The sequence below is a fragment of the Cariama cristata genome, unplaced genomic scaffold (genome assembly GCF_000690535.1).
Source record: "Cariama cristata isolate BGI_N322 unplaced genomic scaffold, ASM69053v1 scaffold8709, whole genome shotgun sequence".
Taxonomy (NCBI): Eukaryota; Metazoa; Chordata; class Aves; order Cariamiformes; family Cariamidae; genus Cariama; species Cariama cristata.
In genome coordinates this window covers 4,203-16,912 of record NW_009635189.1, presented here as the reverse complement: position 1 = coordinate 16,912, position 12,710 = coordinate 4,203, and the positions used below count along the sequence as shown (strand labels likewise).

The 12,710-nt window shown below is 56.9% G+C and overlaps 1 protein-coding gene across 1 annotated transcript; it reads right to left on the bottom strand.

Moving 5' to 3' along the window:
- On the bottom strand, nucleotides 1-3,604 carry PRR35 (proline rich 35). Its single transcript, XM_009707426.1, has 2 exons — nucleotides 1,983-3,604; nucleotides 1-934 (listed from the first exon to the last, which is right to left on the bottom strand). The coding sequence occupies exons 1-2, from the start codon at nucleotides 3,602-3,604 to the stop codon at nucleotides 1-3; spliced, it is 2,556 nt and encodes an 851-aa protein (XP_009705728.1).
- Between the last annotated feature and the right edge of the window lie 9,106 nt (nucleotides 3,605-12,710).

Below are 12,710 nucleotides of genomic sequence, written 5' to 3'. Positions count from 1 at the left end.
TTAGGGGTCGGCATGCAGAGGGCTGTGGACGCACACTGCATCTGTCTCGCTGGGCAGGCTGCAGGACAGGGAGCGCTGCATGGCCCGGCAGCCCAGGGGCCCATCCTCGGTGGTGACCGGGAGCTGAGGGCCCTGGGTGGTGCTGGACCTGCCATCGGAGCAGAGCAGGACGCTGGAGTCTGCCTCGCACTTGGTGGTACGGCTGTAGTAGGGCTCCATCACGTGCCGGAGCTCCAGCGGCATGGTGAGTGGCAGGACTTCAGCCTTGATTACAGTGCCCAGGTGGGCCTCGGAGGAGGATGCCCGGAGGCTTTCGGAGCGGCTCATCTTGATCAGGAGGTCAATGGTTTTGTTCTCAGCCTCGAGGAGACAGTTTGGCAGCCCGTCCCCGTCTCCAGCCTCCCCGGTGGCCGTACATTTGTTGAGGGCCCCTTGGTCTTTGCTGTGGAGCTTCTCACTTCCCAGGCTCATGTTGCAGGGCTCCTTCTTGGCCTGCTGGACCTTCTCCAGACCTTCAGAGGATCTCTTCACTGAGAGGTCCAGAGGCCCCTCGTGGGGTTTGGTGGCTTTTTCCAGTGCCTGGTGGATGTGGTAGAGCTCCCTTCGGATTTTGACCAGCTGGTCCCTCAGCTCTTTTTGCCCAGGGGTGTCCTCTTTTGCCAGATCAGACAGTTTCTTCTCCACCTCTTGGTACTCCTCTAAGGTTTTGGACAGGTCCCCAATAAGCATGGTTGTGGCCTCAGAGTCTGTCATGGTGGCAGAAGTCTCTTGGAGTCTGCTCTGCTTGCAGAGGCCATGGTCCGGGCCAGCACCCACAGAGGGAAGAACTTCGGTGTCATTGCCCCTCTCCGGTTCCTCAGACTGGCATGTGAGGACCTCCGTGTGCCAGTGGTCCAGGGCCTTGGGGATGTGGCCAGGGTTGGCCCTTGAACCACTGCAGAGAAGAAGTGGATACAGTCTTTTTATTCTTGGGCATACGTCCAGGGACAGCTTTGCCAGATTCAGCCAGGGTTCCTCCACTGTCTGCTGCCAGCGTGAGGCCCTTCCAGGAAGGGCTTTGGCCTGAGCATGCAGAGCCCTGGCTGGACCTGCTCCTGCCGTTGTTCTCCCCGGAGGTGGATGGACCCTGACACAGGCTATTTCGTGACACCCGCCAACAAAGGGAGAAACCTGTCTGGGGAGATTGTGCTGGTGAGTGATCCCACCTCAGCTAGCCAAACCTGGATTCTCCTTCTTCTTGGAGCACTGGAGAATGTTGATGGAAATGACCATCCCAGAGTCCTGAAGGCCAGTTGGAGGGGATCTCTCCAGCCAGCCTGAGAGCAGGGAAGAGGCAGGTGGAGATAGAAAACCATGGAGAGTTTCTCCAGAGAAAGGTCCTCTGGGTGCCAAAAGCGATGGGTTTTACAATAACATTTTTCTTGGAGTCACAGCTGGACTTGCACAACCAGGGGAAGAACTGAAATTTTGTTAAAAGGAGCTGTGCACATTTCTAGCCCCAGGTAAAAGGAAGTGTTTGGAAATGTGACCCTCCCTCTGGGCTTTGAAACCAGCAGGCAAATCAAAGGAATGCAAATGTTATGTTTAAAAATAGGCAATGATTGTTCCAGCAACCCTGGGATACCTGGGCACTCAAGAGGAGATTTCCTGGTGCCTGGGGAGTGCAGGGCCACACAGCACGGACACCGCATCGCTGCTGGCTCTGTATAAAACAGGGGAAAGCGAGGGACAGCAAGTGGTGAGATAGCCCAGGTGCTTGGACACACCTGAAGGCTATTCAGGTCCTTTGTTTCTGGAGGGCAGAAAGCCCTGCGCTGAGCGGGCATTGGTATGGGCCACCAGCCTGGAGCGTGCTCAGCCCTTGGAGACTCACCTCACGCTTTAGAGGCAAGCGGGGAGATCTGTAATATGATGGGGTGTGAAGGTGATGTTTAGGGCGAACTAGATGTGAGGAAGAGGCAGAGAGATTACAGGCACCTTACCTGCTCTGGTAGCTGAGTTTTCCCGGCGTCAGCCTTTCAGGTCCTATCAAATCCAGCCCATTGGCAGTGAACTTCCTCTTCAGGGAGTTGCCTGGAGGGCTGCTGGTCTCCAGACAGGTCACCACTGGTAACTCTGCCTTCCGGACGCTGCTGGGAGCAAAAGCGCCATCCTTCATCCCCACCATGTTTTGGTAGATATCAGTGGCTGGCTTTTTGCGTAGGTTGTTGAGGCCCAAAGCTGGGTTGCTCTCCTTCTCTTGGGACAGCCATTTCTCCTCTTCTTCCTGCCCCAGCATGGCAGGGTGCCTGAGCTGGGGGCCTGGCTCCTCTCTGACACCTTTGGACCAAGGAAAACCTGTCTTCAGAACTGGTACCTTCAGCAGCCCTGATTTGGTTGGCTCACTGGGAGATTTGTCTTGGGGCGGCGTGGGCATGACAGAGCCCACCAGCTGTTGGGCTTCTGGCTTGCTGGAAGACATCTTGCTTTCAGCGGAGCCAAAGGTGTGCTCAAAGAGCAAGGGGTAGTAGAAGCGGGGAAGGAAAGCTGAGCGCTCGGGGCTCTGCAGAGGCTGGAAGTGGGAGGCATGTGGGTGCATCAGCTGGGCCGTGGAGGCCACGAAGGGCAGCTGAGCCAAGTGCGGGTGTGTTGTCGCACTGTTGGCCATGGTGGGGCTCAGGTAGGAGAAGAGACTGGGGTTTAATGGGTAGTTAATACCCAGCAGTGAGAGGTTGAGGCCCTGAGGTTCATGGTAGTCACTGTAGGCTGGAGGCGGGTAGCACGGGATGATGTTGCTGTCAGTACAAGGCGGGGAGACCTCAGGAGTGTTCCTCCTTTGACCGTTTGCCACCAGCTTCCACTGCTCCATGAGGATCCCACCGCTGGCCAGGCATTTCTTTGGCACTTTGCAATGCTTTGGCTTAGCATCTAGGTCTGGGGAGGCCATTTCCCTGCTTTTCACGACGTGGTTCTTGAGGGAGAAAACGTCCGTGATGATGAAGTCGGGCTCCACCTCCTTGCAAGTCTTGTCCCTCTTGTTCTTGAAACCGAAGACCAAAGTGTTCACTTCTGGTTCAGCTGGGTCACCTTGGCAACCTGCCTCTTCTTTTTTCTCTTTCCTCTCTCCCGCATCCATCTCCCTCAACAGGCCAGCAACATCCTCCTCCTCTTCTTGGAACTGGCCACCTTCTTCACCAGCCCCTTCAGCAGGCAGGATCTCCACCCCTGACATTGGCTTGTCCTCGTGGCCATCCCTGCCGGAGGCCTGCTTGGTCCTAACCGACCCTCCTGACGTGGCCGAGGAGTCGCAGGTGTCCTGCTCATCCCGCCGCCCGCGCAGGCGGGAGGTCTCTGTTGTGTGCAGGAGCCTCAGCTCCGGGTGGAGCAGATTGCCCTTCTTGTAGGGCCAGTCGGACTCGATGAGGAGGGAGAGGGAGTTCTTGCACAGGCTGTACTTCATGTGGTTGTAGAGGTGGGACTTCTCCATGCAGGTGAAGGGGCACTGGAAACATTTGTAGTTGTACGGCTTGCCCCATGGCCTCGGGATGTAGTGAGGCTTTTTTGGCTTCCTCTCCTTGTGCTTGTAGACCGAGGTCAGCTTGCAGCCCACATCGTCCTTGGACATGGTGGTGGGTACCTGGAGATGGCTCCTTGTAGGAATGGAGGGACACGGCGTGTGAATCTTCCCACACCTCTCCAGGACCCACTGTGTGCCCTGGAAGGATGGTATGGAGCTGGTGAGCTGTGCCTGCAGCTCCCTGGGAAGGTGGCTCTGCTCCGTGGGCATCTCCTGGCCCCAGGGAGTGGAGCTGCAGGGACCTTGGTCTGGAGCTCCCGTGTTTGGGATTTAAACCCAGGCCAGGGATGGAATTTTTGCCCAAGCCCTATGGGTGTGCCTGTACCTGCTGGCCCCATTAATAACCCCTGTCTGTCAAACCACCCCAGAGGAAAGGGAAAACAAGCACTATTAAAGGCATTGAAGCCAAACCACCCTGAGCTGATGCTGAAGCACCCAGGTGACCTACCTGCCCAGCTGGAGCCTCCCTGGGGCAACCTCAGCACACCCCAGGGATGATTTCCCTGCTAAGGGCAGGGAACGAAAGAGAAACCCACCCGCAATACCAAACGCTGTGCTGGGCACGGACCTGTGCGGCTTTGTCGTCTCCTGGGGTGCCGCAGTACTGGAGCCAACCGAGATGTTCCAAAGCTCATGCACCAAGGCTGGTGCAGAGCTAGGCTAAATGTAGATACCTCCAACCCTGCACGTGAACGTGCGGTCATGGTGCAAAGAGGACAGTCGGTTGGACAGACTGGACGGAGAGAGGCTGCGGACTGACTGCCTTTAACCTGGCGTTGCTGCTGGATGGGCAGTCCTGCCTCCCCGGCTGTGTGGGGCTGACCCTGTCCTGTGCCAGGACGGGGATAATTCGACCTGGAAAACCAATCATCGGGGCTAAAACACACCTCCCCACTTCCAGATGCCTTCCTCAAGATCAGACTGTCGGGGAAATGTCCCCCGCAACCCCCCGATGTGGGGCTGGCCCTTGCGCGCTTCCCACCACACACCCTGGGGACGGCCGGGTGGTGCCTGTCCCACAGCCCGTCACCCTCCCTGCCCCTGCACAGCACCCCGACTCCTCGCCTTCCAGAGAAGCCGGATCTGCACAGGCTCCACGGTCACCAAACTGGGCTCCTCCACAGATGGCCAAGCAGCAATCTCCTGTGGTTGCGGGGCACCCGACACCGGTGCACAGGCCTGTGTCACCCCTCCAGACACCGCTTTGCCCTGGAGGGACTTACCGACCTCTTCCCCGTTAGAACAAAAACCCTGCATTTCTCCTAAGGGAGAGCAGCGAATTGGAGGGCTCATTCTGCATGGGTGGGGCTCATTTCTCAAGCACCAAATCCTTCCCCCCAGGGCAGAGCTCTACCCCAGGAGACCCCGCAGCCAGGCTGGTGTGGGGATGCACAGCCTGGGACGGAGAAGGGGGCAGCAGCATCTCCAGATTGACACCAGTGCGGCAGCTGGAGCCATTCGGGGAAACAATCTGCTCCCCGGCTTTTGGGGAGAAGGAGATGAGTTTTGCAGGATGGGAAGGGAAAAAGCACACCTCTGTGCACTGGGGCATGCTGCGGCTTTGGGCACCCAGGACCAGGAGCTGCCTGGGGGCAGGTCCAGGCGGCAGCTGACACAGGCACAGCAGGGCCGAAGAGGTGGGATCAGAGTGGGATGGGCAGGGAAGGGGCTCATGTGGCAGCAGCAGCACACCGGGAAGCGGGTTGCCATGTAGCCCTGCGATGCTTCCCACCTCCCAGGGCTGGGTTGCATGCCTGCTGCAGACGGCTCCCCTCGGTGAGCCCACGTCCTTGGGGCTGCTCACCAGCCCCATGGCCCCATGCTTCCTCCCCGAGCACTCCGCTCTGGGTACACATCGCTGCTCTGGCCACAGCCTGGAATACTGCGTGCCCCACAGGAGTGGTGGCCCTGGGCACAGTCCCACCAGCCCCATGGCCTGGAGGGGGCTGGGCTGGGCTGAGGGATGCTCCGTGCTCTGCTGCCCACTCTCCTCACCACCAGCACCAGGCATCACCTTCCCCTGGGAGCATGGTGAGAGCATTTGCATGACGGGAGAGGGAATTACCTGTGTAGGACCCTTTCTACTTTCTTCCTGAGGTTTGTCATCAAACAGCAGAGAGTGTATCTCCTGCCTGCAATGGGGACAAGGAACAAGCCGTGCTGTGGCTTCCCCAGGGTGGGGCAGGAGCCTGTGGGGCAGGCTGAACTGCAGGCAGGGTTTGGGGACAGACCTCTGCATGCCCACGTGTCAGCTGAGCTGGAAGCTGACCCTGCTGCTAAGATCTGGTCTTGCAGAAAATAGGCAAAAATGTCCCCTTGTAATGAACCCATGTCCCCTGGGATTTTGAGGGGAGTTCCAGGGGTGCAGACCTGACCTGCAGCAGCCAAGACTGATTTCTCCCATCGCAGTGGGATGCGCAGGCAGAGCTTGAGGCCTCCTGCCTGCAGGTTCACCGCAGCAAGCGACAGCCTGACCGCCTGCCCAGAGGGACACGCTTGTCCTTGAGCCCTCAGACACTTTCTGCGTGCGTCGTGCCTGTGAGCCGTCAGAGATCTGCACACACATTGCGCTGCTGAGGGGAGCAGAAGGGATGCAGCAGCAGCTGTGCAGGATAGGGTCCCTCCAAGCATCACTCCCTGGCTCCAGCCACCGAGCCTGGGCTTCCCCAAGCATCCTAGATGTGGCCGTGCCCTGGTCCTTGGCCCCATCCTCCCATACACTCACCCTGCTAGAGGGCAAGAAACAAAGAGTGGCTGACTGGGGAGCTGGGCGCCTCGGCCCCACTGCCATGCACGCTGCCTGTTTGCAGGTCAGTTGAACAAACATTTGCTGTTTATATGCCAGAGGCAGATTAAATCTTTGCTGGGAGACTGGAACTGGTTGTTCCATTCCTGCACACCTGATCCTCTTCCTCCTACGCTGCTGCGAAATCCATTTGTTCCCCTCCTGTGCCCGGTGATGCGGGGGACGGCAGGGAGCCATCCCGTGTGGGGACAGGCAGCTTGGCTGCTTCCACCTCCCTAATGCTGCAGAGAGGAACAGCAAGGGAGGAGAAGAGGAAATATCAAAGAAAAAGAAGGGGAGAGGGTGGGAAAGCACCCAGGTGTGAGCCAGGCAGGCTCCGGCGGAACGGAGACATCCCCAGAGCCGGATCAGGCCCTGCGGAGCCGGGAGGCAGGCGTTGCGGCTCCTGGTTGCTGAGCAGTTCCCGCACCAGCAGATCTTCGTGGTCTGCTGAGTCTCTCTCTGCCACAACACATTATTTCCAGTGGGCTGTCAGCTGTGGCGGTGGGGGCCGTTGCTGGGGGCAGCGTGCGGCGGGGACCGCGCACCTGTGCCTGGGAATTGCAGCATCCCTGCTCTCCTCCCCGGGACTGCCAAGGGGAGGGGGGGACACGGTCAGATGGAGGGAGTGGAGTAGCAAGGAGAGAAGAAAAAGAGGGAGAGACAAAGGGAAGGAAGAAGGGAGAGATGCCCAGGAAAGCAATCTGCAATCCCCGGTGCTCCAGTACTTAAAAAATCCCAGCCCTGTCCTGAGCTCCAGACACAGGGATGCAGGGAAGCGCATACGACCATTGGGATAGCTGAACTGCGTCGCATCAAGCATCCATCTAGCTCATGTCTCTAGTAACGCTCAAACGCAGAGGCCCAGGATGTAGGGCAAGCACCTATGGTACCGCTCCAATTTTCCTAACCCCTCAGCCATCAGTGTATCCCTACAGCAGACTGGGTGCCGCTGCATGCAGCACACAGCAGTGGCCCTCCCTACTGTGAATCTGCTTCTCTTGAAGCTGTGGCAACGTTCAGCCCCCAAAGCATCCTGCAGCGGGGAGTTCCCAGCACACTACACAGAGCTTTGTCCTTCAGCTTCCCTAGCTTGTTGGTCCCCACAAGTTCCAGTTGATGCCCCCAAACTCTTTGGCTGGAGGAAGCAGCAACCACGGTCCCTGTCCACCCTCCAGCCACATGGTTCACCATCACGCCCCTGCTTCACTCTCTCCTTTCCAGGCTGAGCTGGACATAAGGCCAAACCCTTCCAAACCTCTTCCCCTTCCCTGAACCTCCTCCCAGTCTGCGGCAGCCGTTTGCAAGAAGGGGCTCAGCCCGGCGGGTTTCCTGTACCAGTACAAACCAGCACTGCAGCCCTCTCCACCCGTAGGTAGGCTTACCTGCGCCCACCGCTCAGGGGAGAGAGAGACGAAAAGATGCTGCTGAAGTGCAGAAGTCTGGTTCAAAGGCAGGTCTTCTGCAGCGTGTGTGTCCATCGGAGAAACTCTGCCACCGTGAACTTGTCCTGATCTGATTTTCCAGACCCCCAAGAGCTTTTCTGGCTGGAACAAAGACCCCATCTCTCAAACTGATGTCCCTCATTCTTTGCCGCTGTCCTCCAAGTCCTCCAACACTGCGTGTAGGCTGCCAGGGAGCCGCAACGCTCCTGTGGAAATTGGCTGCCCTCAGCCTTTCCCAGATGGCTGTAGGACATGGCATGGAGGAAGGGGCTCAAGAAAGGTGCTGAAGTTCTTCACTCGGTGATGCTGGGATGAACCTCCTGCCTTGTACCTTGTCCTGCAGCTGCAGGCTCCTGTGGTCTCACATGAGCTTGTCTTACCCTGCACAGGTGGGAATTCATTTGCGGTCCCCTGCACGCCCAGCACCAACTGCAGGGACAGCTCTTCCCTGCACCTACATCCACCCAGCTGCTTCTTTCTGGGCTATCTAGGTCGCTCCTGCTCCTGGGGCTCAGCATCACGCCGATCTGTGTGGGCCCGGCGTTGCTGTTTGTCAGCAGCAATTGCCATCCCAGGGAGCGTGCTGCCCTCATGACCGTGAGAGCCGCAACAGTACAATGGGGAGCAAGGGGAGGGTGGCTTTTCTATGGGATCTCACAGTAACCCCACCAACCACCCCTTTCCTGCCATTACCCGGACTCTTCCGTTCTGGTTCTTCCCGTGGGGTTTTATCCTTTTTTCGCTAGTGCCAAGGCAGGCATCACGGGGAGGGGAGTGGTTGGCAGCGGGAAGCCACTGATCAATGCAAACCACTTTCTCTACGCTACATGCTTTTGCCGCAGGGGCTGCTTGACAATTAGCGGATATTGGGTCCCTTTTTGTTTTCATAGCCTGAGGTTGTGTGATTTGAGCTTTTAAGCATTTATCGGAGGCTGGGATGAGGGCAATTGGCCATGGCAAAGCAGCAGGCACTCAGCAAGAGGAGGCAAGCCTGGCTGATGGGGCCTGGGAGCTCTGCACCGCTCAAACCTCACCCCATATGGCGACTGTGTTCTGGACCACTCTTGTAAAATGACTGTGTGGGGCCATCCTGCTACCTCCGCCTTTGGGGGTCCTAAATCAGCAGCTTCAAAACTCTTCCCACCTCAAGATGTGCCTTCCTCTGGCTTGGTCTCAATTGTTGCACCAAAATCCAGAGACACAGAATCTCTTCAGAAAGGCCTGGGGTTTCCCATCTGCCGCAAACTGCCAATCCTTCCACATCTGCCCATCCACCGCGTCTTTGCCTGCGAGGCCGAGAGGCTGTGACCCATGTCCCGTAGCTCACTGTGGCTCTGCTGCTCAGCGGGTTCTTCATCACCGCTTGCATGTCTCCATGTGTGGGGTCACCAAACCATGTGCTTCATATTCCGGGAACAAGCCAAAGCTAGAGTCATAGTCTAAAAATCTGATAGCATTTGATTCCCAACCTTTAGTTTTCCAAATAGTTTTCCAGCATTTGGAGGGATCTGGAGTTTCTGGTTGGGAAGCTGACGTTCCCTTCACAGGCAGCTTTTGGTGAGGGCCACCTGCAGACCCAAAACCAGTCTGTAGCCCTTCCCAAACACCAGCTCCATCTTCGTGAGCACTGCTGCCTTTCAAAGTGCAGGCTGTCTGGGATTGCCTGCCCAGCCTTGGAGTGTCCTTCAGGCCAGACAATGAACTTATTCCTTGCTGTGTGCTGGAGCCACAGCACCTTCACACATACAAGTCTTCCCTAATTTGGGGTCAAAATCTTCTCCCTTTTGTGCACTTGTTCAAGAGGTGTTTCTATGTCTCTGACCTCTCTTGAGCTCCTCTGCCTTTAGCCTCCATCCCCAAAAAGCAGCTGTCTATCCCTGAACCTCAGTTAGCCTGAAGACTCCCCGGGGCAACCCCACCATCCTATGAAAAGCACACGTGGTGGCAGGCGTTCAACCAAGTGACAATGGGTTAGAGTCATTGTCTTCTGCCTGTGACACACGCAACACAACTCACAGGCTCCTTGAGAGATGAGATCAGGCCATCACAGCCTCCAGGCTACTTTCCAAAGATGTGAGGTTCCCCCACCGCAAAAGACTTTCCTCCCACAGGCTTTCCTGCCACAAGCCCTTCAGGGGAAGAGGCAGGTTCTGACGAGGAGATGCAAGACTGTCTCTCCACATTATATCAACCACCCATACAAGCTTGTGCCTAGGCCCTGCTACAGGAGTTTCCTACATCTTCCTCCACCTCCACTTCTGCCTGGTAATGGAGCCCCAGGAGACCACAGATTCCCAGCGGTGGAGTCAGTGCCTCAATGGCAAACAGATCTCCAAATCTGTGAAGACAACATCAGTCTCCAAATGAAAATGTGCAGCTGGATAGAGGGGAAAGTGGCTGTGTGCAAGCCAGGAGGGTCAGCAGTGTGGCTGGCACCCAAAGGTTTGCAGGGGAGATGGTGTCCAAGGCTGGCGTGGTGAGCAGGGGAAGAGGACGAACATCTGGAGAGAACTGGAGGGGTTTACAAAGTGCATGCAGCTGGAATAGGAAGGTAGGTAGGTACGGTCCAGCTCTCCTACATGCTAAGTTCTGTGTCATGCATGTGATGTGCAGGGCTCCTGGACATCCAAAGTGTTATCCTTCCTGTGCCCAGGAGCTGGAAGGGTGCTTGATGTAGTCACCTTTGTGCTGGACATGATATGCCATATGTGAAAAATTTCTGTAACTTCTTCCAGTTTCTAAGATCTCTGAAGTTTCTTTCCCCGCTTACAGGTTTCTCCTTCTCTTGCTGGTTGGACAGCCCAAGATGGTGTCCTACTGCCTGTGACCACCTGCCCTGGGAGATGCCCTCTCCACCTTCCACCTGGCAGACCTTTGGGGATGGTGACACATCTCCAGAAACCTCGTCCTCCTGGTCACCCAGGCTTGTCCTCTCCCGTGTGCCATGGCACACAGGCGGCAGTCTGAGCAGCGCAATGTGGGGCTCAGCTCTGCGCTGATTCCCCAAATCCACCTCTTCCTCCCACCACAGACCAAGCCATGTGAGGGTCCTCAGTGTGGACACAGATCATCTCTTCTGCCCCATCACCAGCACAGGTCCCCAGGCTGGGTCTGGACACAATGCACCCTGCCACCTACTCTGCAAAGCAATGAGCTCTGTCTCACAATGAGGTGCATTTTGTCACCCCTTGTCCCATCAGAAGGCTCCCTGACCTTCCCAAACCTCTGCAGCCGAGTTCCTCAGCACCAATACTTAGAAACATTCTCCTCCTTTTCACTTTCCATTTATCCTTGGACAGTTCACGTGCCTTAAATGCACTGGGGATGGGAATGATAAGAAAGGAAGGCGATCTCCTCTGCTTTGCTTTTGGTGGCCTAGCAGAGGCCAGCTCTTATCGTGTCTCCTAAAGACACATCAAAGGTGGCCAAAGGTTCCTGTCTTGATATAACCTTTCTCACATCCTGAGCTCGCTCCCACGACATACCTGCTGTGTTTGTACTAGCTGCTCAGGTGTCCTGCTCCACCAAATTGGTCTCCATCTTGCAGGCAGAAAATTCACCTTATTCCAATTCAAATCCACCTGTTTCCTTTGAGGACAGGGCCAGACAGCCTTCACTCCTCCTCTGCCTGTCCACCTCCGCCCTTGCAGTCCAGCCCTCTTCTGCTCCTGTATGTGTCCGTTGCTGTATCCTCACTTACCTGCTTGCCTTTGCTACAGGAGAGGATCTGCACACATGGACATCACAAGCACTTCCCTCAACCTTCCCCATCCACCTCTTCATGTCCCCATCCAATGCTTCCTGCTTTCTTCAGGATCTTTCCCATTCTCTCCTCTCTTGGTCCAGCTCCTGGTAGACAACGTTCTGGCTCTACTCGTGTGACGGATGTGACTCCTTTCCTGCAGAGCTGCTTTTTAACCAGTTGGCCCTGGACGTGCCCTGATGCATGGGGTTACTCCATCCCAGGTGCAGGACTTTGCATTTTCCTTCGCTGAGCTCTGGCAGGTCACTGCCAGCCCATTTCTCCAGCCAGGACCTGCACTTTGCATTGCTCAGCACAACCCATTGAGCCTGGCAGTCCAGCCAGTTTTTGACCGAGCTTGTCCTTATGTTTCCAGTTTGGCCATGAGGATACTGCAGGAGACCATGTCAAGGGCCCTGCTGAGGTTCCATAAACAACATCCCTTTCTCTCCCCTTATCCAGGCAGCCAGTCATCTCCTCGCAGAAGGCAGTCATGTTGCGCCGGTGGGATTTGCCCCTGGTAAATTCACCTTGACATCTTCTCGTCATTCACATGGCTGGAAAGGACGTTGAGGAGGACTTGCTTCACAGCCTTCGCAGAGACTGAGATGAGACTGGCCCACCCTGGATGCTCCCTGATGGGTCTGAGCCACTTGTGCTGCAGGGCGCCTCGAGCCCAGGGCCATTGTGCCCCTGCAGGGACCCCTGCACATCTCAGCAGAGCTTGGGATGGAGCAAGCAGTGCCTGGGGGATTGTTTGGCTGTCCCACAGCTGACCCTCTTGGGACTTTCTGAGATGGCTCAGCATCCCCTGGGGCTTCCCAAGCAGAGTCCTGCCAGTGGCAACCACCCAGCCCTCATTTGGGATCACCCCATGCAGCCAAAGAGCCTTCCTCAGTGCATCCTCGGGACACGGACCCACTAGCAGACACCCTCCTGCCCTCCCTCCCTCCTGCTGGACCCTCCTGCCAGCCCGAGAGGGCAGGGGTTGGCAGGGGAGGGCAGGGTGGGTGAGGGGATGGGGGGGTCACGGGGGACAGACCCTGGCACAGACAGAGTACAGCCCTCCTTCTTCTTGGCTGGGATCCTGGCTCTCCCAGGGCAACCCCCAAAAGATCCCCCCCTCCGCTAGGTTAGAGGACAGATCTCTTTTTTAGCCCAAACATGGCTAAGATGGGGCAG

What these genes read in the sequence shown, in the direction of transcription:
- PRR35 (XM_009707426.1), bottom strand. Translation starts at nt 3,604, where the DNA reads ATGTCCAAGGACGATGTGGGCTGCAAGCTGACCTCGGTCTACAAGCAC. An exon ending in AAACTCAGCTACCAGAGCAG is followed by an intron (nt 935 to 1,982) that starts GTAAGGTGCCTG and finishes TCTTCTCTGCAG; the next exon opens with TGGTTCAAGGGCCAACCCTG.